Here is a 21,738-nt window from a genome sequence, read left to right as displayed (position 1 = left end):
AGGGATGCAGCTGCTATAGGGCCCAGAGCTGAGGGGGGACATCTTCCTTGTCATAGTTACATGTGTTATTTACATTTTTCACCATTGGGTGGTACATAGGGGCCCTTACAAACTTGGCTATGGGGCCTTCAAATACCTAGTTACATCCGTCCACCCAAGGACTCCATATTGTACAGAGCGGCATGGTGCTGCTAATTAGAAGAATGACAGGGTCCTAAAAGTGCACAGCTCACCCTCACAGAGGCGGCAGCCATGTTTGTGGTCTGATCCGCTGCACAATGCTTCAGATTTCATGGAGGTCATTGGCAACTCGTGAATTGTCTGCAAATGAATGAATGTTGGATTCAGCCCACAAGATGGCTGACTCCTCTCACACTGGCCTTCTTTTCCCAAGATGTCTGGGAGACCCTCAAATTTATGTGCCTTTCTCCCCAATTCCAGAGGGACTAGGCCAACCTCCTGGATCCCGCCCACTTCCGTAGTGACCTGAAATATTTGCTGCAGTTGATGTCATCATAACCTTGCCCACTGCACAATGACATTGCGCAGCGGCGGGGGTTGGGGGCAGTGTCATGATGTCGCAAATCTTAAAGGGGCGGGCCTTGGGGAAATGTCACTGCTGTGTGTAGCGGGCAGCGCTCCCTGTCGCTGACATCCTCCCCATCCGCTCTGTTCCTGGCACCCGTCTTCCCTCTCAGGATGGCAGATCAAAGCTTTATATTCAGGGCCTGACCAGAGCGAGTCACAGCTGTGCTAGATCAGGGAACTCGCAGCTCATTTATCAGCTTCCAGAATTTTGTTTGAAAGTTAGAATTTCCCTGAAGGGTCTAAGCTGGAGCGTCGGGGTCTGTATCCGCTCATCTGTTTTATAGTGAGAATATTCCTGTGTGATGTTCATGTATGTAAGCCCTGCTTTCTGCAGCAGGGCCTAGTGACCAATACGTCCATTTAACGGCAATAACTTAGTATTTTTTTATAGGTCTCTGTATGCAAAGTTCCTGTGCGGAACCTAGAATAGCCACGCCATTGCTGGCAGTATGTATAGTGCGAATTGTTTAATATTGAATGAGTTTCATAAGGAAGAAGATTGTATTCACTGTCAACACATGGAAAGTATATATATGTAAGAAGTAAGAAAATATATATAAGTATCAATGTTCCGCTGGATGTTTCCTGTACTAGGGTTTGGCTGCTGGCCTATGAGAGACCGCTGGATGTGTCCTTTGAGCCCGTATTCCCATAGGGTGCTATCAGCTGTCTGTCCGGTATCACCGCACACATACTGGCAGTAATGGCAGTGGAGAGGACGCATTGACACCCCAAATATGATGGAGTCTACAGGCTACACACTTCCAAAGGAGATTGCTGGGACACACTTAAAAAATTGAATAAATGACGGAACGATCACTGGGCCTGATTCAGAGCCGGACGCTATTTGCGGACGGTCGTTCTAAAAAAGGGTCCGGATATTTAAATTGAGCGATCGCTCTTTGCGGTGTGTTGACGCCTCTATGTCTTAGCGAGCGTCCAAAAAATGCGCTCGCTATTTTGTAAAGACGCCCCTTTGCCGTTCGCATCACACGTCATCTCCAGTATTTATTAGATTAATCGGGAACATCGAAAGGCATCTGGTAGGTTTTTCTTACCGCTATCACTGCGAGCAGTTCAGGCTAAAAGACAACCAAGTGATGTGGTCGATGACGCTCCTTTACTAATTATGCACTCCCATTAAACGCCCTTTTTACCGTTAGGCACGCCTGCGTTCGGATCTCCACTTCCCCGTTTTCAACCACCTTCCCCTGTTACCACCCACAAACGGTACATTCTGTCAACCAAATTAGCAGCCCCTCGCTGTTTTACGAGCGCACGATTTCCGACCGCAATGACTGGTTTGCGCATGCGCATTACGACTCATGCGCATCGCTCAGAGCGAACGAGCGGCCGCTTACGAGCGGCTCTGAACCAGGCCCACTGTTCCTTCACTAATGTTTACAGCCTCGCATGCGATATCGTATGATTGGCCGTGCAGCACGACCAATCACACGACATCGCATGCGACCCGCATCGCGTGCGTGATGTGCCCGATCTGTCATTCTGATTTACCCAAATAGGGCCAGTATTGTGCAAGTGTGTACCCGCCCCAGGCCTGACCATGACTGGGCCTTAGTGGTGCAGCAACAACTGCAGAGCCAGCAATATCCCCCCATGCTCCCAGCAATGCTCCGCATACTGTTCCTTTGTCCCTCCAGTCGGATGCTCCAGGGCAGGTGTCTGCTTAATTTACCTCCGGGATTGGATGATAGGAGCTTAGTGTAAGGTAATAAGGTTTGTGGGAAAAATCAGACACCACAGAAAAGCAGAATAACCTGTAGTAATATTGAATCTGACATTCCGTTATTTTAGAGATAATTAAGAGAGATGTTGTTGCTTTAATACGTGGTGTTTGTTGATGGATGCGGTAATCGGCGCCATTGTTCCGCATGGTGGATTGTAACAAATTGAGGAAGTCACAGAAAGCTTTTTAGTGGCAGAGATGTATTAATCTGCTGCTCCCGAGCTGACATCTCCCTGCGCTTTATATGTCTGCATTACACTCTCCGTCTCCAGCAGTCAGACAGCAGCGCTGGATGCGATCATCAATCAGTCGCTTCCATCTCAGAAGCCGCAGCAGTTTCCTGAGCACTCGGCCTTCAGCAGCTGAAAGTTCTGACTTTGATCAGCTTTAGGTGCAGCTGTCACCCGTACACAGTGGGAGCACCATGCACAGTGGGAGCACCATGCACAGTAGGAGCACCATACACAGTGGGAGCACCATGCACAGTGGGAGCACCATGCACAGTGGGAGCACCATGCACAGTGGGAGCACCATACACAGTGGGAGCACCATGCACAGTGGGAGCACCATGCACAGTAGGAGCACCATGCACAGTGGGAGCACCATGCACAGTGGGAGCACCATGCACAGTGGGAGCACCATGCACAGTGGGAGCACCATGCACAGTAGGAGCACCATGCACAGTGGGAGCACCATGCACAGTGGGAGCACCATGCACAGTGGGAGCACCATGCACAGTGGGAGCACCATGCACAGTGGGAGCACCATGCACAGTGGGAGCACCATGCACAGTGGGAGCACCATGCACAGTGGGAGCACCATGCACAGTGGGAGCACCATACACAGTGGGAGCACAATGCACAGTGGGAGCACCATACACAGTGGGAGCACCATGCACAGTGGGAGCACCATGCACAGTGGGAGCACCATGCACAGTGGGAGCACCATGCACAGTGGGAGCACCATGCACAGTGGGAGCACCATGCACAGTGGGAGCACCATGCACAGTGGGAGCACCATGCACAGTGGGAGCACCATGCACAGTGGGAGCACCATGCACAGTGGGAGCACCATGCACAGTGGGAGCACCATGCACAGTGGGAGCACCATGCACAGTGGGAGCACCATGCACAGTGGGAGCACCATGCACAGTGGGAGCACCATGCACAGTGGGAGCACCATGCACAGTGGGAGCACCATGCACAGTGGGAGCACCATGCACAGTGGGAGCACCATGCACAGTGGGAGCACCATGCACAGTGGGAGCACCATGCACAGTGGGAGCACCATGCACAGTGGGAGCACCATGCACAGTGGGAGCACCATGCACAGTGGGAGCACCATGCACAGTGGGAGCACCATGCACAGTGGGAGCACCATGCACAGTGGGAGCACCATGCACAGTGGGAGCACCATGCACAGTGGGAGCACCATGCACAGTGGGAGCACCATGCACAGTGGGAGCACCATGCACAGTGGGAGCACCATGCACAGTGGGAGCACCATGCACAGTGGGAGCACCATGCACAGTGGGAGCACCATGCACAGTGGGAGCACCATGCACAGTGGGAGCACCATGCACAGTGGGAGCACCATGCACAGTGGGAGCACCATGCACAGTGGGAGCACCATGCACAGTGGGAGCACCATGCACAGTGGGAGCACCATGCACAGTGGGAGCACCATGCACAGTGGGAGCACCATGCACAGTGGGAGCACCATGCACAGTGGGAGCACCATGCACAGTGGGAGCACCATGCACAGTGGGAGCACCATGCACAGTGGGAGCACCATGCACAGTGGGAGCACCATGCACAGTGGGAGCACCATGCACAGTGGGAGCACCATGCACAGTGGGAGCACCATGCACAGTGGGAGCACCATGCACAGTGGGAGCACCATGCACAGTGGGAGCACCATGCACAGTGGGAGCACCATGCACAGTGGGAGCACCATGCACAGTGGGAGCACCATGCACAGTGGGAGCACCATGCACAGTGGGAGCACCATGCACAGTGGGAGCACCATGCACAGTGGGAGCACCATGCACAGTGGGAGCACCATGCACAGTGGGAGCACCATGCACAGTGGGAGCACCATGCACAGTGGGAGCACCATGCACAGTGGGAGCACCATGCACAGTGGGAGCACCATGCACAGTGGGAGCACCATGCACAGTGGGAGCACCATGCACAGTGGGAGCACCATGCACAGTGGGAGCACCATGCACAGTGGGAGCACCATGCACAGTGGGAGCACCATGCACAGTGGGAGCACCATGCACAGTGGGAGCACCATGCACAGTGGGAGCACCATGCACAGTGGGAGCACCATGCACAGTGGGAGCACCATGCACAGTGGGAGCACCATGCACAGTGGGAGCACCATGCACAGTGGGAGCACCATGCACAGTGGGAGCACCATGCACAGTGGGAGCACCATGCACAGTGGGAGCACCATGCACAGTGGGAGCACCATGCACAGTGGGAGCACCATGCACAGTGGGAGCACCATGCACAGTGGGAGCACCATGCACAGTGGGAGCACCATGCACAGTGGGAGCACCATGCACAGTGGGAGCACCATGCACAGTGGGAGCACCATGCACAGTGGGAGCACCATGCACAGTGGGAGCACCATGCACAGTGGGAGCACCATGCACAGTGGGAGCACCATGCACAGTGGGAGCACCATGCACAGTGGGAGCACCATGCACAGTGGGAGCACCATGCACAGTGGGAGCACCATGCACAGTGGGAGCACCATGCACAGTGGGAGCACCATGCACAGTGGGAGCACCATGCACAGTGGGAGCACCATGCACAGTGGGAGCACCATGCACAGTGGGAGCACCATGCACAGTGGGAGCACCATGCACAGTGGGAGCACCATGCACAGTGGGAGCACCATGCACAGTGGGAGCACCATGCACAGTGGGAGCACCATGCACAGTGGGAGCACCATGCACAGTGGGAGCACCATACACAGTGGGAGCACCATGCACAGTGGGAGCACCATGCACAGTGGGAGCACCATACACAGTGGGAGCACCATGCACAGTAGGAGCACCATGCTACAGTGATCGGATATTCAGCCTACTGTATCCGCTCACCATAGCGACATTACTGAGACACCAAGTATAGCACTGGCTGTATTGTTATTATTGTGCGGTGGTCTGTATATATATGTACAAGCCACTGCACTATACTCCGTGTAATATGTACAAACCACTGCGCTGTACTGTAATTTACACCAATCACTGTGCTGTACTGTAATATACACAAACCACTGCAATGTACTGTAATATACACAAGCAACTGCACTGTACTGTAATTTACACAAACCACTGTGCTGTACTATAATATACACAAACCACTGCACTGTACTGTAATATACACAAGCAACTACGCTGTACTGTAATATACACAAGCCACTGCACTGTACTGTAATATACACAAGCCACTACGCTGTACTGTAATATACACAAGCCACTGCGCTGTACTGTAATTTACACCAACCACTGTACTGTAATATACACAAGCCACTGCACTGTACTGTAATTTACACAAACCACTGCGATGTACTGTAATATACACAAGCCACTGCGCTGTACTGTAATTTACACCAACCACTGTACTGTAATATACACAAGCCACTGCACTGTACTGTAATTTACACAAACCACTGCGATGTAATGTAATATACACAAGCCACTGCACTGTACTGTAATTTACACAAACCACTGCGCTGTACTGTAATATACACAAGACACTGTGCTGTACTGTAATATACCCAAACCACTGTACTGTAATATACACAAGCCACTGTGCTGTACTGTAATATACACAAACCACTGCCCTGTACTGTAATATACACAAGACACTGCACTGTACTGTAATATACACAAGACACTGCGCTGTACTGTAATATACACAAGACACTGCACTGTACTGTAATGTACACAAGACACTGCGCTGTACTGTAATATACACAAGACACTGCGCTGTACTGTAATATACACAAGACACTGCGCTGTACTGTAATATACACAAGACACTGTGCTGTACTGTAATATACACAAGACACTGCACTGTACTGTAATATACACAAGACACTGTGCTGTACTGTAACATACACAAGACACTGCACTGTACTGTAACATACACAAGACACTGTGCTGTACTGTAATATACACAAGACACTGTACTGAACAGTACTGTAATATACACAAGACACTGTGCTGTACTGTAATATACACAAGACACTGCACTGTACTGTAATATACACAAGACACTGTGCTGTACTGTAATATACACAAGACACTGCTGTACTGTAATATACACAAGACACTGTACTGTACAGTACTGTAATATACACAAGACACTGTGCTGTACTGTAATATACACAAGACACTGCACTGTACTGTAATATACACAAGACACTGTGCTGTACTGTAATATATACAAGATACTGTGCTGTACTGTAATATACACAAGACACTGCACTGTACTGTAATGTACACAAGACACTGTACTGTAATATACACAAGACACTGTGCTGTACTGTAATATACACAAGATACTGTGCTGTACTGTAATATACACAAGACACTGCACTGTACTGTAATATACACAAGAAACTGTACTGTAATATACACAAGACACTGTGCTGTACTGTAATATACACAAGACACTGTGCTGTGCTGTACTGTAATATACACAAACCACTGCGGTGTACTGTAATATACACAAGACACTGCGCTGTACTGTAATATACACAAGACACTGCACTGTACTGTAATATACACAAGACACTGCGCTGTACTGTAATATACACAAGACACTGCACTGTACTGTAATGTACACAAGACACTGCGCTGTACTGTAATATACACAAGCCACTGCGCTGTACTGTAATATACACAAGACACTGCGCTGTACTGTAATATACACAAGACACTGCGCTGTACTGTAATATACACAAGACACTGTGCTGTACTGTAATATACACAAGACACTGCACTGTACTGTAATATACACAAGACACTGTGCTGTACTGTAATATACACAAGACACTGCACTGTACTGTAATATACACAAGACACTGTACTGTAATATACACAAGACACTGTACTGTACAGTACTGTAATATACACAAGACACTGTGCTGTACTGTAATATACACAAGACACTGCACTGTACTGTAATATACACAAGACACTGTGCTGTACTGTAATATACACAAGACACTGCTGTACTGTAATATACACAAGACACTGTACTGTACAGTACTGTAATATACACAAGACACTGTGCTGTACTGTAATATACACAAGACACTGCACTGTACTGTAATATACACAAGACACTGCACTGTACTGTAATGTACACAAGCCACTGCGCTATACTGTAATATACACAAGCCACTGTACTGTAATATACACAAGATACTGCGCTGTACTGTAATATACACAAGACACTGCACTGTACTGTAATATACACAAGACACTGCACTGTACTGTAATATACACAAGACACTGCACTGTACTGTAATCTCTATCTCTCATCTGTTTTTCAGTAACTTAAAACTTTATTGGTTTTGCTAAACCCTGTGTTCAGTCATTGCCTTGTTCCAGTTCCATGTTCGTATAAGGTTTCGGTTAGATGTTTTTGCTGTTGTGTCTCTTTAGTTACTATGTTACAGAGGGACAGACGGACGGGTTACACCTTTCATGTGGATACTGTCCCTGGAGTGTCCCTCTGGTCTATGGATGACACTGACTATCAGCAGCTGACCGTCCCCGCAGTGCTGGTAACTCTCTGCCAGCTGTAAGGAAGCTGGCAATCAGCAGTCAGGGCTGCCCATGTGGGTTATAGATAGAATAGGATATGAGGCACTGACACTGAAACAGGGACATGTTACTCACCCCTCGTGCCTCTTCCTTTCATTTCCGTCCTTTATGAGGTCAGAAAGAGGAGTAGCAGCAGCAGGCGGGAGATGTCGTGACCCTAAATCCACCTCTAAGGCGACACTATTCCTGTTTTGTTAGCAGGAAATTGGCGCCACCAGTTCTGCACCCGAGAGCCCGGTATATCCCTCCTATGGAGTGCGTCACATATGATATGTATGCTGCGTTAGCACGCCGGGCTATGTGTGTGGTATTGTTCTGCGGTTCAGGCTCGTTGCCGTATTACTATGATTATAATACTCGTATTTATACCGATGTAATGATCCTCTTTCTCGTCCTCTCCCGGCAGGTGACCCCGCAGATGTTTTGAAGGTATTAGATTTTCACAATTTACCTGACGGAGTAAAAAAAACGTCAGGGTTTTGTGCGTTCAGAAAATCTTCAAAGGGACCAGACGTAGCGTACCGGGTGTCAAAGCACGCGCAGCTCAGCGCACCGACCAAGCAACTGTTCCCAGGTAAGATACTGTTATCCTGCCGATGATGGCGTGGGCAGCGCTGCTCCGGTTCTGTGTGCTCGGACTGTTATATCAAACATAGGGGGGGAATTACATGCATTAACCTATAACCCTCTACCACTTACATTATGACCTTATACAGATGTGTCCACATGCATCTAGCCCCCTTGCACGCTAAACAGCCCTTCTAGTCACGCCATGTCGTGGTATGACTTGGTAGCGCTGAGTGTCTTTTTGTGCGACTCTTTACCTTCAAATGCCTGTTAGTCGCATAGCGATTCAAATAGCTAGCACAAGCAGCTTCTGCTGAGTAAAATGATATGCAGCATACCTATGTTCTGTGTGTGACTATGGGTGTAACTGCCTGCGAAACGCTATGTTACAGTGTCAGCGACTGTAACGTAGCGACTGTAACACTGTAACGTTGCATTTTGCTGATACACCCGTAGTCACACACAGAACACAGGCATGCTGCATATCATTTTAATCAGCAGAAGCTGCTTGTGCTAAATATTCACATCACGTTGCTTATAAGATGCATTTGAAGGTAAAAAGTCACACAGAGCTCCCACGTTATGTCCGAGTCACACACAGCTCCCACGTCATGTCCGAGTCACACACAGCTCCCACGTCATGTCCGAGTCACACACAGCTCCCACGTTATGTCCGAGTCACACACAGCTCCCACGTTATGTCCGAGTCACACACAGCTCCCACGTTATGTCCGAGTCACACACAGCTCCCACGTTATGTCCGAGTCACACACAGCTCCCACGTTATGTCCGAGTCACACACAGCTCCCACGTTATGTCCGAGTCACACACAGCTCCCACGTTATGTCCGAGTCACACACAGCTCCCACGTTATGTCCGAGTCACACACAGCTCCCACGTTATGTCCGAGTCACACACAGCTCCCACGTTATGTCCGAGTCACACACAGCTCCCACGTTATGTCCGAGTCACACAGAGCTCCCACGTTATGTCCGAGTCACACACAGCTCCCACGTTATGTCCGAGTCACACACAGCTCCCACGTTATGTGTGGCGCAACTTGTAGCGCACGGAGGATAGATGTATGTGGACACATCTGTATATTGTCTTTTATATAAGTAGGATACAGTTATAACAGTTATTTATATAGAGCACTCATATTCTGCAGCGCTTTACAGAGAATATTTGTAGCATTCACATCAGTCCCTGCGCCAGTGGAGCTTACACTCTATATTACCTACCACATGGATAAAATATATACACATTAGGGTTAGTTTTTGTCAGGAGACAATTAACCTACCGGTACCAGTATGTTTTTGGACTGTGGGAGGAAACCGGAGCACCCGGAGGAAACCCATGCACACACACATGGGAAGAACATACAAACCCCACACAGACAGGTTATTGGTGGGAATCCAACCCAAGACGGCATGGCTGTGAGGCAGTAATGCTAACCACTATGCCATCCGTGCTGCCGCTCAGATATACACATACGTAATATTACACCAATAGTGTTGTCCTATTATATAGTGCTGTATTAGGGTGTATGTTTCTCCGGCTTTTATTTTTAACAATCCCGAATTATTGTGTGCTGAGATATGTTTGTATTAAGCCGCTGCCTGAGCTGCGGAACTGGTTTTTTTCACTGTGCTCTATTATTCTGAGATGTGTCGGCAGAGTAACGGCAGGGCAGCTTTACAAGATAGCTCATTCAATCCAGTTACAATTTATTTTGCAGTGCAGACACTGACCTCCCATTTAGCTTAGTCGGTGCCGGCTTCCTGCATTTGCTAAATTGAACGACAATCGGATGTAACCTTCAGCTAACCTTCGTTCCGACAAAAACACTTTTCTGCCGCTAATAGGGTGAACGTTTGGCGGCCCATTCATACAGCGAGATGTTCCCAATAGTTTATTGAAATAATAATCCAGCTATTCCGTGTCACCCTGATAATGAGAACTGAGCGTTCTTGTTTTTTTGTGGGAGCTGAACATTATCCTTTCTAATAAAAGCTATAAAATGACAGGGGCGCCTCTGATTGCTGTACCTACGTGGATCGATTCTTCGGCCTACGGTCATAGTATATACAAGTAACCGTATAACCCATATACTGCCCATTGCTACATCAGACACGTCTCCTGCTGACCTGTTGCATGTTTTCAGTGGGGGAGGGGGGGGTTCCTGGAGGATCATCTGGTAGCTCAGCCGGTGGTCTCTTGTTGTAAATTTAGGACCATTGCCTGGAAGTGCAGTGTGTGATTTTATTACAGCAGGTGATAATACCTCCAGCAAGTCTCACCCTCTCCGGGATGGGATGAGTTGCTGACTCTGAGGGCCCTAGCTGGTCCCTCATGACAGGTCAGTCCATCATTATAGGGGGCGGCAAATATATAGGTTGCAGGGGGAACCCCAGGCTGAGCAACCAGTTATGAAATGAAAAATGACAGCCTGCTATGATTAGTGATCAGTGCTAATCTGCAAGGTGTATTTAGGAAGTAAATAGTCCGCTCACTCTGCCTCCTGCTCTGTCACATGATCGCTATTTAAATGTTAAGAAATCCCAGTAGAGGACATAAGGGCTTTTAAATAACCTTGCTCTAATCTGAAAATCTGCAGCAACCAATCAGACGCTGGTTTTTATCTGTATATTGCAAGTTGGACAATGAGCAAACGCCTGGCTGGCTGCATTGGTCTCAGTGAATAGACGCAGCTTTGAGCCATGATAATAAATTAACTTATTGACTGTTCGTCCCCAGAGTCATCGCTGATCACTGCAGAAATAATAAAAGCATTTATTATTCCGCGATGTGCGCCAACTACATGAATAAGATAATAAGGCGAGTGGCCTACAGAAAAATATCGCCACTGAGCACGCACCGCCTTTTCACCTCGCTTGCTCAGTTACTTCAGCAGGGGACACCCAGGAAGAGATGACCTTCTCCGCAGACTCATCTCATCATCTCAGAAAGAGAGCCACTCATCTCCAGCCACTAATATCTGACTTTGTGGCGCTCCCACGTGAGCCGGAATACCGCATTTCCCATTTAGTGCAATGTTGGCGTGTCTCATTGTAGATTTTTAAATATCTTCATCACGTGGGGATCTGAATAGCCCAAATCTTTACTCAGTCATCCTAAACGGGTCATCACTTTATCTGTGTTCGGAGGCGAGGTTGCCAGCGTATCCCTTCAGTATGGGAATATTAGATTTATCCGGGTCCTGGGAACTCGTGACGGGTACGATGGAGTCTGCAGAAATCGTGTGTGTCCCTTGTTATTGAGACTCGCTGGCAAAATCATTAATGGAGATCTGGAAAACATGCACTGTTTGGGCAGCGGAATTTGGAAAAACACGTTTCACAAGGGAAAGAATGGATATAAGGCAACGGAAAAGGCTGGGAATAGAGATAGCACTTGATAGATGAAGGGTATGTTTAATCCTTTTTTATAGTAATCAGACTTACAGCAGGTGATGAGGGAAAGGAATGGGTCTGATTAAGCTGCTGTTCTCCTCATCACCTACGCGTTTCGGATTTCTCCTTGCTGAGGCCGTATGGAGACAATTCACTGTGACCCGTTCATACAACTTTTCCTATTCATCTGCTGTAAGTGTGAAATCTGTATTAATAAAAGGGGTCACTCATACGCTTCATCTATCAAGTGCTCCATGTATACATCCACTGATTGCAGCGCTTGGCGTGGCGGCACATCGGAGGATAAATCCTCCAATCAGAGCAGCTGATACTCTGTTTTGGGCCTGATTCAGAGCTGTATACCAGGCCGATGTTTTCGCAGTTGAGCGATTATCGTCCGTCTGCACATGTGACTGCTTCGCACTGCGCAGGTGTCAAGGACCATTACCATAGTCGCTTCCAGCGAGTATTTATTTGCAATGTGATTGACAGTCGGGGAGTGTTTGGGGGTGGTCACGGGGAGCGTTGGATAAAAGCACAGACGTGCGGCGACCATTTGGGGGGCATGTCACATATTGCGTCTGCGATCCCCGAATGCAAGAAATATTGCTCCGCCGTCTCACTAACCGTGCTCATTCTGCGCAACCATGGGCTCGCTACCGTCAAATGATCTGCTACCGATGCTGCGTTTTTATGCGCAGATGCTAGGATTTGTACAGACGCCGGCGGGCGTCTCAATACATCTTCCAGCGGCTGCAACATTTGCACATTATGGCACAGCCGCTGCGTACGGGAACGATGCTGCGATGGCATTATGGCGTAACTCTGTACAGGCTCGTTTATCCCTTTTGGCCGCTGAGAATGCCAAGTAAATGACTGCGAGGAACCGCATCTGCCGCAAAACTATATATTATGGAGTCTAAGTGAGCCACACAGTTACAAGAGAACAACTTTTTAGATTTTTTTTTTTGTTTGTTTTATTATGTTCTTAAGTGTTCTGAAAACTTGGACTCTGGGAGCTGCCAAAAAAATCCCCCATTTTTGCTACTGCGCTCCCAATAGTAATGCGCAATGGGATAAGTAAATTGTTGGACTATTCATCTGCCAGGTTCCCTCAGCCACTGCGCCTTTTCCCGTTAACATCCCCGTACCCTCCCATCCCGCTATACTTATACACGTACACGGTCGTCTTCTATCCCTCCACTAAGGCACGCGTGCGGATGTCACATCCAAAGCATATGGTATTCACAGCGGGAGCTACGCCGTGAGATGACCACATTTCGATCAGGGTCCAACTTTATAATAACAAATGTTCATAATATAAAAGAATCTTTTTTTAAACCTGAAACTTTTTTCTTTTTGAGATCACGGCCCATTGAGTCTCATGCGGGATACTCGCTCGGCAGCGGCACTGAAGAAGTTAACCATACGTGCCCAAACTGGTGACCTGTTTCCACTTATTTGGCCAGCTTCATCCCTTGTGGTTTTCCGGTGTCTGTAATATTATAGCCATTCCATTTCTGTGTCAGCGCAGAACATCCGATTTGGTGTCATCCTGCATTTCTCAAACCCACGCAACGTCGGGGAAATCCTGCCGCGTAAGCACCGTTCCTGTAATTACACTTGCCACGATGTACAAAGGAAGATGAATGTGAGCCGGTTGGCTGACGCCTATTATGCATTAGACTGAAAACAGTTATACGAGAGACCAGGCTGGATTTAGTGCACCGCTGGCTTTGGGTTACCAGACAACTCAGCCAGGATTTACACTACTCACAGCTTACGTTTTGTATCTCTGCTGGGATGATGCGAGATTTTATTTCCCCATAATAAATAAGCATTTTGTACAACTGCTGCATGTTTGGGTTGTAGCGTTCCTTCTAGTCTCGGCCCCAAATGGATCACAGTCTTACTCCTAAAACAGGGAGAGTGGGTCATTTATGGGTATAATATCCAAAGTTTCTGCATTGTATAAACGCTGCTTTTTGTAACAGCCAAAAGTCGGAGCTCTCATATTCGATACATACAATGCATAATGCTAGTAGGTACACACCTGAATGACTGACCGACTTTATGATTTTCAGAGCGATGAATCGACCTTGAGAACATGGAGTGTACACACACGTGGTTTATCCTTTCCGATTCTAACGATTATCTGTCCTAAGATTGTCACAGAGGTGACGTTTATAAATGGACTATCGGCAGATATGTAGCACAGACAAACTTACCTACTCTCCCAGAATCACCAGTTATATAGCGCAGACATTTTCCGCAGCGCTTTACAGAGATTATTTCACCATTCACATCAGTCCCTGCCCTAGTGGATTAATTACCCTTAGCATTCATGGTGGGTACACACCTGTCCGATATATCTGCAGATGATGGTCGTTCATACACACTGAACGGCCATCAACTGCTTGCGCCTCGGGTCCCAGCGGCCAGCGGTGGAACCCGGCGGCCGGGGCTGGGCCCGCCCGGTTTCGCCCCCCTCCTTACGGCTTCCGCTGTATGCGTACGATCTTCAGAACGCCCGTACACACTTGCCGATGGACGGATATGTCTGCACACAGATCTGTCCATTGGCTGTGCAGCACAGCCAATGCGATACGTCTGCGAACGACTCAGTTAACACAGATATATCGCGGGTACACACTGGCCGATGGGCAGCAGATATATTGGCCGATCAATTGATTGGCCAATATATCTGTCAGTGTGTACCCAGCTTTACTCTACCAAGTCTGAATAATAATTAGTAATATAACAAATACCCGTATGTAATATTTAGTAATGGCATCAGTATCACATAGCCCGTACGGTGCAAGACTCGCCCAATAATATGGCAGAAGGCAGATGACTATGTCTCCATGAAACATTGTAACCTACTGATCAGGGACGTCTCTTTCCTTAAAGGAATGTAAAAAAAAAAAAAAACCCTATAGAGGTAACAAGCGAGGACAATCTGGAATTCCTGCCATTCCCAAGCGGTGACACAGCTTCTATGATGGAGACTAGCTATCATCTGCCCCATCGTCTCCTGTAACAGACTCCTTGTGACTCAAGAGCTGCGTATGAAAAGCCTTTCCATAGACATTCACTAAACTCACTGAGGAATGAAGCCGACTGACCCCCTGCGCAGGCCCATTCCCTAATAGTACTGTGGGGGCATGCTGTATGCAGCCGGTATGTTATCGAGGCATTGTGGTTATACAGCGCAGTGGGAAGCAGCCTTTGGTCTGCATTTTATTTATTAACACTTATCTGTATAGTGCACACACGTTACGCAGCGCTGTACAGGGAATGTTTAGTCATCACATCAGTCCCTGCTCCAGTGGTACTTACACTCTAATGGCCTGATTCAGAGCCGAACGCTCTGACCAGAGCGCTCGCTCTGAATCAGGGCCCTCCTCCATGAAAATGGAGCGTCCTCCTGGACGCTCGCATAGCCGTGGGTGACCACCCACAGCTTATGCGAGCGTCCATGATGATGGTCAAGACCATCGCGACCATCGGGCTTGCGACGGAGACCCTGCGGTAGGGTCTCCCTGCCGCAAGCCCTGGAGTGATTTTGGCTCTATCAGAGCCAAAATCACTCCCACTGACATCACTAGTGATGTCAGTGGGGCCGGCTTCAGACGGTAGGCGTTCCCATGGGAACGCCTCCGTCTGGCAGCCACGCCCCCGGCACGCCCACCAAAGGGGGCGTGCTGTCAATCAACATCGACAGCACGCCCCCTTTGGTGCGAGACCCGGAGCGACGGAGAGCCCGTCGCTATCCGGGTCTCGCGCATGCGCACGACGGAGCTCCCTCTGTCGTGCGCATACGCAGTGGGGCAACATTGACCCGCTTGCGAGCGTCCTGCGCTCGCGAGCTGGTCTGAATGACCTCCTATATTCCCTACCACGTGGATGGACACAAACACACACGATACGCAGCGCTGTACAGGGAATGTTTAGTCATCACATCAGTCCCTGCCCCAGTGGTGCTTACACTCTATATTCCCTATCACATGGTTGGACACAAACACACACACGAGAATAGTTTGCCATAAGCCCAGTAACCCACCAGTACCAGTTGGATCGTGGGAGGAAACCGTTGCACTCGGAAGAAACCCACGCAATCACTGGGAGAACATTCAAACTCCACACAGATAGTGCCTTTGCTGTGAGGCAGCAATGCTAACCCCTACGCCAACCAGCCTACCATTGTGGGGAATTGAACTATTAAATACCAAGCGGAAAGCGTTTCAAATGGCATTTACCAGCAGTTTAGAGGGTTAAAAACAGCTTCAACATGCTAGGAAAAATGCCTCATTAGATTTGCTGATAATATTGATTGGTTGAGTGCTCGGAGGGGGTGACCCGGGTGAGACTATAGGACTGGAGGCTGAGATGTATCAGGTAAGGGTGAGGGAAATGTAATATTACCAAGGTCTGATTTATACTAAACAATCACATGTGAGACGTAAGCTGTATGTGGCAGGATTTACAGGACCTGTGATGCATGTAGGGAGCAGTGAAAGGAGGCAAAGCGATGAGACTACAGTCTCAAGGGCAGGATTTTGGGCATAGGGCTGACACTGGGATCTGAAGTGGAGAATAGATTGGACAGGAGTGTCTTTGTGTAAGTGACAGAGATAATATGACCTCTGTATGATATCCAACTGGCAGAAGATCTTTGGAAGGGTGTCCAGCGCCAGGAGCCATGATGACTGAATGTTTTTCCGGTTAGTAACAAGCCAGACAGTATAATTGGGCAAACACGTGGCAGTCCGTCTGCCCAGTGGTCAGGTCTCTGCCCATATGTGCATGTGGGTAAAATCTGGGGGTTCCAGAACATAGAGGCGGGTCTGATAGGGCACCATAAACGTCTGGATTTAACATTCGCCTTAAACGACACCTTGTACATCCCAATCAGATGTGGCTCTGTGGTCATCTGAGCGCATAGAAGCTGCGGTTTGTGGCCAACTGCAGAGCCAGTCACCAAAATGGCAGCGTGTATGGGCAGGGAAGCCGAGATGGGCACACGAAAAGGTGAGAGACGTGGGCAAGTCACCAAGCATTGTAGCCAATACTTTTACATCCTGCAAAGAGAAGTGTATAGAAATCCTCACAGATAAACATGTGGCACATTGGTGATTGTTACATTCTGTCTCCCGCACAGATTCCCCATTTCCAGAAGACTTTTCCATATTGATAACTGTGAAACCCAAAAAGGGAAGCCAGTCATTCCTGATGTCCATTTACAACGAGCAGGGCATCCAGCAGATTGGCGTAGAGCTCGGCAGGTCACCCGTCTTCCTATTCGAAGATCACTTGGGAAAACCCGGCCCCGAGGATTACCCGCTCTTCAGTGGCATAAACTTTTCCGATGGGAAGTAAGTAGCACATGGTTAGAGAGACGTTACTGCTGTACACAGACACTCTGCCGGGGGCAGATGACTTTATTCACTTTACTTTTGTTACTTTTAAAAGTTTTTGTTTCTGGATTTAAGAGCCAATGTTTGTGTTGCTAATGGGTTACCGCTTCTATTTCTGCAAGTTATAAAAATACACCCTAGCATTTCCTGACTCTTTATCACACAGTGGGCCCGATTTACTAACGTATGCAATTGTGATTACTCAGGCAGTTCAACTGCGATAGTACGCTAATCCGTTGCGATCGCTATCCCGCCGCAGTACAACATAAGGACGCCCACTTTACTCAGCACACATCCGTAATGTTTAGCAAGACTGCGAAACCATCGGTAACATGGAGTACCATCGCAGCCTCACGCACACTTGCACAATCTCTGACCTTACTCAGAAATTGCTAACTTCCACGCACGTTATAAGGCCTCAGGCTGCGTTCGGCACCAGCAGTGGGTAATTTATTCACGCCCCTGCAGTGGCGTGCGAACGTACTGTGACACTTGCATTTCGCAGACCACCCTCCCGTCACCACCCCCAAACGGCACTTCTGGTCATTCACTCGGCGATGGGCCTACGTGGTCCCCATCGCAGCGGCCGGTTCACACACACGCACCGCGGACATTCTGTGTAGCCATAGGGTTATGCAGAACTGTGATAAACGCTTGATCTGTGACCGATGCTATATCTCTGTACGCAGATGCTTGGATTAGCGTACGGGATCGCGGCTGCGATGGCAGTAGCATGCGTCTGTGGATCAGGCCCTCAGACACTAGAATAGCGCATTATTTATACTGTGTACATGGTAATAGCACCCCTGGTCTCACATTACATGTGTGTTCTGTGTATCGGGTCCTACAATGACCCCTCCCCACCATCATTCATCCTCTTGCACGTCAGCTTTCAGCAAAGGGCTAAGGGGTTGATTCAGTCGCTCTCTCGCTGCCAAATGGGGCCGGGTATGCAAATTCCGCGATCGCACTGTCTGGTGTTAGGACGCCCTCTATGTCTTAGAGAGCGACGACAGAACGAACGCACGCCGGTATAAAGATGCCCACTTTTCTTTCTTAGCACACGTCCAGGAAGTGTCTGATTAATCAGAACTATCGAGATTCATCGGAGCTGCTCGCAGCACTTGAGGTAGACCCTCCCCTGCCGCAAGCACTGCAATCACTGCAGGCTGAAATACAACCAAGTGACGTGTACAATGAGGCCTCCATGCTAATTATGCACACCCATAAAACGCCATTTAGTCTGAGCACGCAATTCCCGAGCGCAGTGGGTGAGTCACGCATGCACATATTGACGCAAACGCATGCGCAAATGGGTGATTATCAGCCATAGCGTGCGTCCGCGGCTTAGAGTCCAGGTCTGAATCGGGCCCTAAGACAGGTAAAATGTGACGTCTTCAATATAAATCTGATTCCAAGATTAACGCAATGGCGAAATTTATGCAGATCAAGCGAATGTTAGCCATTGCGCATGCGTGAATGCCGCACCTCACAGGCGCAGCCATTGTATTGCGATCACGCTCGCACAGAGAATTCACTCGCAAACTGAGTGACAGGTAGTCAGCGTTCGGGGGAGGTAACAGCGCGGGTGGCTAGGCAAACGCAGGTGTGTCAGGACCATTTAAACGCCGTCACATGGGCGCGCTTAAATAACCTCCTTCGCAATATGAGAGCTCTCTGCGTGAGAGCTGCAGCGTTTACTGCTGGTCAGACGTGACTTACAAGCTGCGCGGCTGCCCGATCTGCGTCCATGTTTCCGATATTTACTATGTCGCACGTCGTAGGACGGATATGAGAAGGCAGCAGTGGGCGTCCCCATGCTCGGCTAAGCTTTGGAAGGAATTAGCATATTCTAGCAATTGTGATCCGTAAGAGATCGCAGTTGCGATTGCATTAGCGTACATCTCGGAATCAGGCCCTTATTTTAGTTAGTAATTAGGCAGCCTTTTGAATATTTTAATGACCAATAGTGGCTTTTCTTGCTCTTTAATTAGTAAACTGTGTTACTTTACCTCCTGACTCATTTGGAGTGATCACCTAATTTTGTGCTGGCACAGAAAATATGACTGTCCCCAGGCACCGCATTCCAATAGTATATTAGTCTCATTAGCGCTGACGGCATTTAAAATGCAGCAGCACTGAGAAGCCGCCAGCTCCTACACATCATTAACAGGGAGAATTTCAGCTGATAAGTGAATGTCCTGCACGGTAATTACACCGCAGGTTCTGGGGCCCTTCTCGCCGGTACACTCTTCCCACCGAACAATTAAGATAACAAGAGGAATTTCTGAGATCCTATCCCTGCTTTATGCGACATGGAGAGGGAGGATAAAGATTTTCAATATTAAGCATCGTTACGCTGACTCAGGTAATGACAAAGCAACAAAGTATTTTCTGCAATGTTCTCTTTTCCATGGACATATCCAATAGTGCTTAGCAATACATAATATGGAAGTAAACAGCATTTATAACCCTATAAAAGTGATATACAACAAATAAAAAATGGCAACTGCTCAATCAATCTGGTCAATCTATGCTGGTCACAGCAGCCAGGGACAGTTCTCCTGGCTGCAGATGTATGTGTGACTATGCTGGTCACAGCAGCCAGGGACAGTTCTCCTGGCTGCAGATGTATGTGTGACTATGCTGGTCACAGCAGCTATGGGCAGTTCTCCTGACTGCAGATATATGTGTGACTATGCTGGTCACAGCAGGCACGGACAGTTCTCCTGGCTGCAGATATATGTGTGACTATGCTGGTCACAGCAGCTACGGATAGTTCTCCTGGCTGCAGATGTAGGTGTGACTATGCTGGTCACAGCAGCTACGGACAGTTCTCCTGGCTACAGATGTATGTGTGACTATGCTGGTCACAGCAGCTACGGACAGTTCTCCTGGCTGCAGATGTATGTGTGACTATGCTGGTCACAGCAGCCACGGACAGTTCTCCTGGCTGCAGATGTATGTGTGACTATGCTGGTCACAGCAGCCACGGGCAGTTCTCCTGGCTGCAGATGTAGGTGTGACTATGCTGGTCACAGCAGCTATGGACAGGTGTGACTATGCTGGTCACAGCAGCTACAGATAGTTCTCCTGGTTGCAGATGTATGTGTGACTATGCTGGTCACAGCAGCCACGGACAGTTCTCCTGGCTACAGATGTATGTGTGACTATGCTGGTCACAGCAGCCACGGACAGTTCTCCTGGCTACAGATGTATGTGTGACTATGCTGGTCACAGCAGCCACAGACAGTTCTCCTGGCTGCAGATGTATGTGTGACTATGCTGGTCACAGCAGCCATGGACAGTTCTCCTGGCTGCAGATGTATGTGTGACTATGCTGGTCACAGCAGCCATGGACAGTTCTCCTGGCTGCAGATGTATGTGTGACTATGCTGGTCACAGCAGCCATGGACAGTTCTCCTGGCTGCAGATGTAGGTGTGACTTTCCTGGTCACAGTAGCTACGGATAGTTCTCGTGGCTGCAGATATATGTGTGACTATGCTGGTCACAGCAGCCACGGACAGTTCTCCTGGCTGCAGATGTATGTGTGACTATGCTGGTCACAGCAGCCACGGACAGTTCTCCTGGCTGCAGATATATTTGGTTTCACCCATAACCTATACCGGGCCTCCACACTCACATCCTGAACTTTCTGCGAAACGCATCATATGCTATAGGAAACACTTTTAGCAAACTATACTCTCCTCTACTGCGGGATATTTCTGCTGTTAGCTCTATTTATACTACATAGATGTGTGAGCCAAAATACCCTAGTACCGTATTATAATGTTAATTCTAGCTCCCTGCACAGTCTGTGCAGTTCCTTTTTCCTGCCTCGGGTGTCCCTCTCTGCTCTGGTGGTTCTGGCGAACTCTCAGCAGTTTATTGCATCACAGAGTGTGCTAGAAGCACCAGAGCAGAGAGTGACACCCTAGGCAGGAAAAAGGAACTGCACGGGTTGTGACAGGTGCAGGGTGCTAGAATGAACACTACGCTTTGCATCCTATGCAGATCACAACAGAGACTCATATGTGCAGGACATATAAATATATATATATACATATACATATCATGCTTGTGCACAATCAGCGTGGTTTAGCATTACTTACTAACTGTCTGAAAAACATCGGTCAAAGCTGCCAATCACCGAA

At 48.6% G+C, this 21,738-nt stretch overlaps 1 protein-coding gene across 3 annotated transcripts in view; it reads left to right on the top strand.

Annotated features, from left to right (window-relative positions):
- Positions 1-21,738, top strand: part of COL5A1 (collagen type V alpha 1 chain) — a 221,930-nt gene that overhangs the window by 38,830 nt on the left and 161,362 nt on the right. For all 3 annotated transcript variants that reach the window (XR_015871843.1, XM_088453033.1, XM_088453032.1), the window contains exons 2-3: positions 8,593-8,760; positions 17,328-17,541. Coding sequence is in view for 2 of the 3 variants with exons in the window: in XM_088453033.1 (XP_088309159.1) it covers positions 8,593-8,760; positions 17,328-17,541 (382 nt within the window). In the remaining variant the exon portion in view is untranslated. The remainder of the gene's footprint in view (positions 1-8,592; positions 8,761-17,327; positions 17,542-21,738) is intronic.

The sequence above is a fragment of the Taudactylus pleione genome, unplaced genomic scaffold (assembly GCF_031769625.1).
Source record: "Taudactylus pleione unplaced genomic scaffold, aTauple2 ptg000566l, whole genome shotgun sequence".
NCBI classification, from domain to species: domain Eukaryota; kingdom Metazoa; phylum Chordata; class Amphibia; order Anura; family Myobatrachidae; genus Taudactylus; species Taudactylus pleione.
Note: the sequence above shows the minus strand (reverse complement) of the source record. Positions and strands in the feature narration are given on the sequence as shown.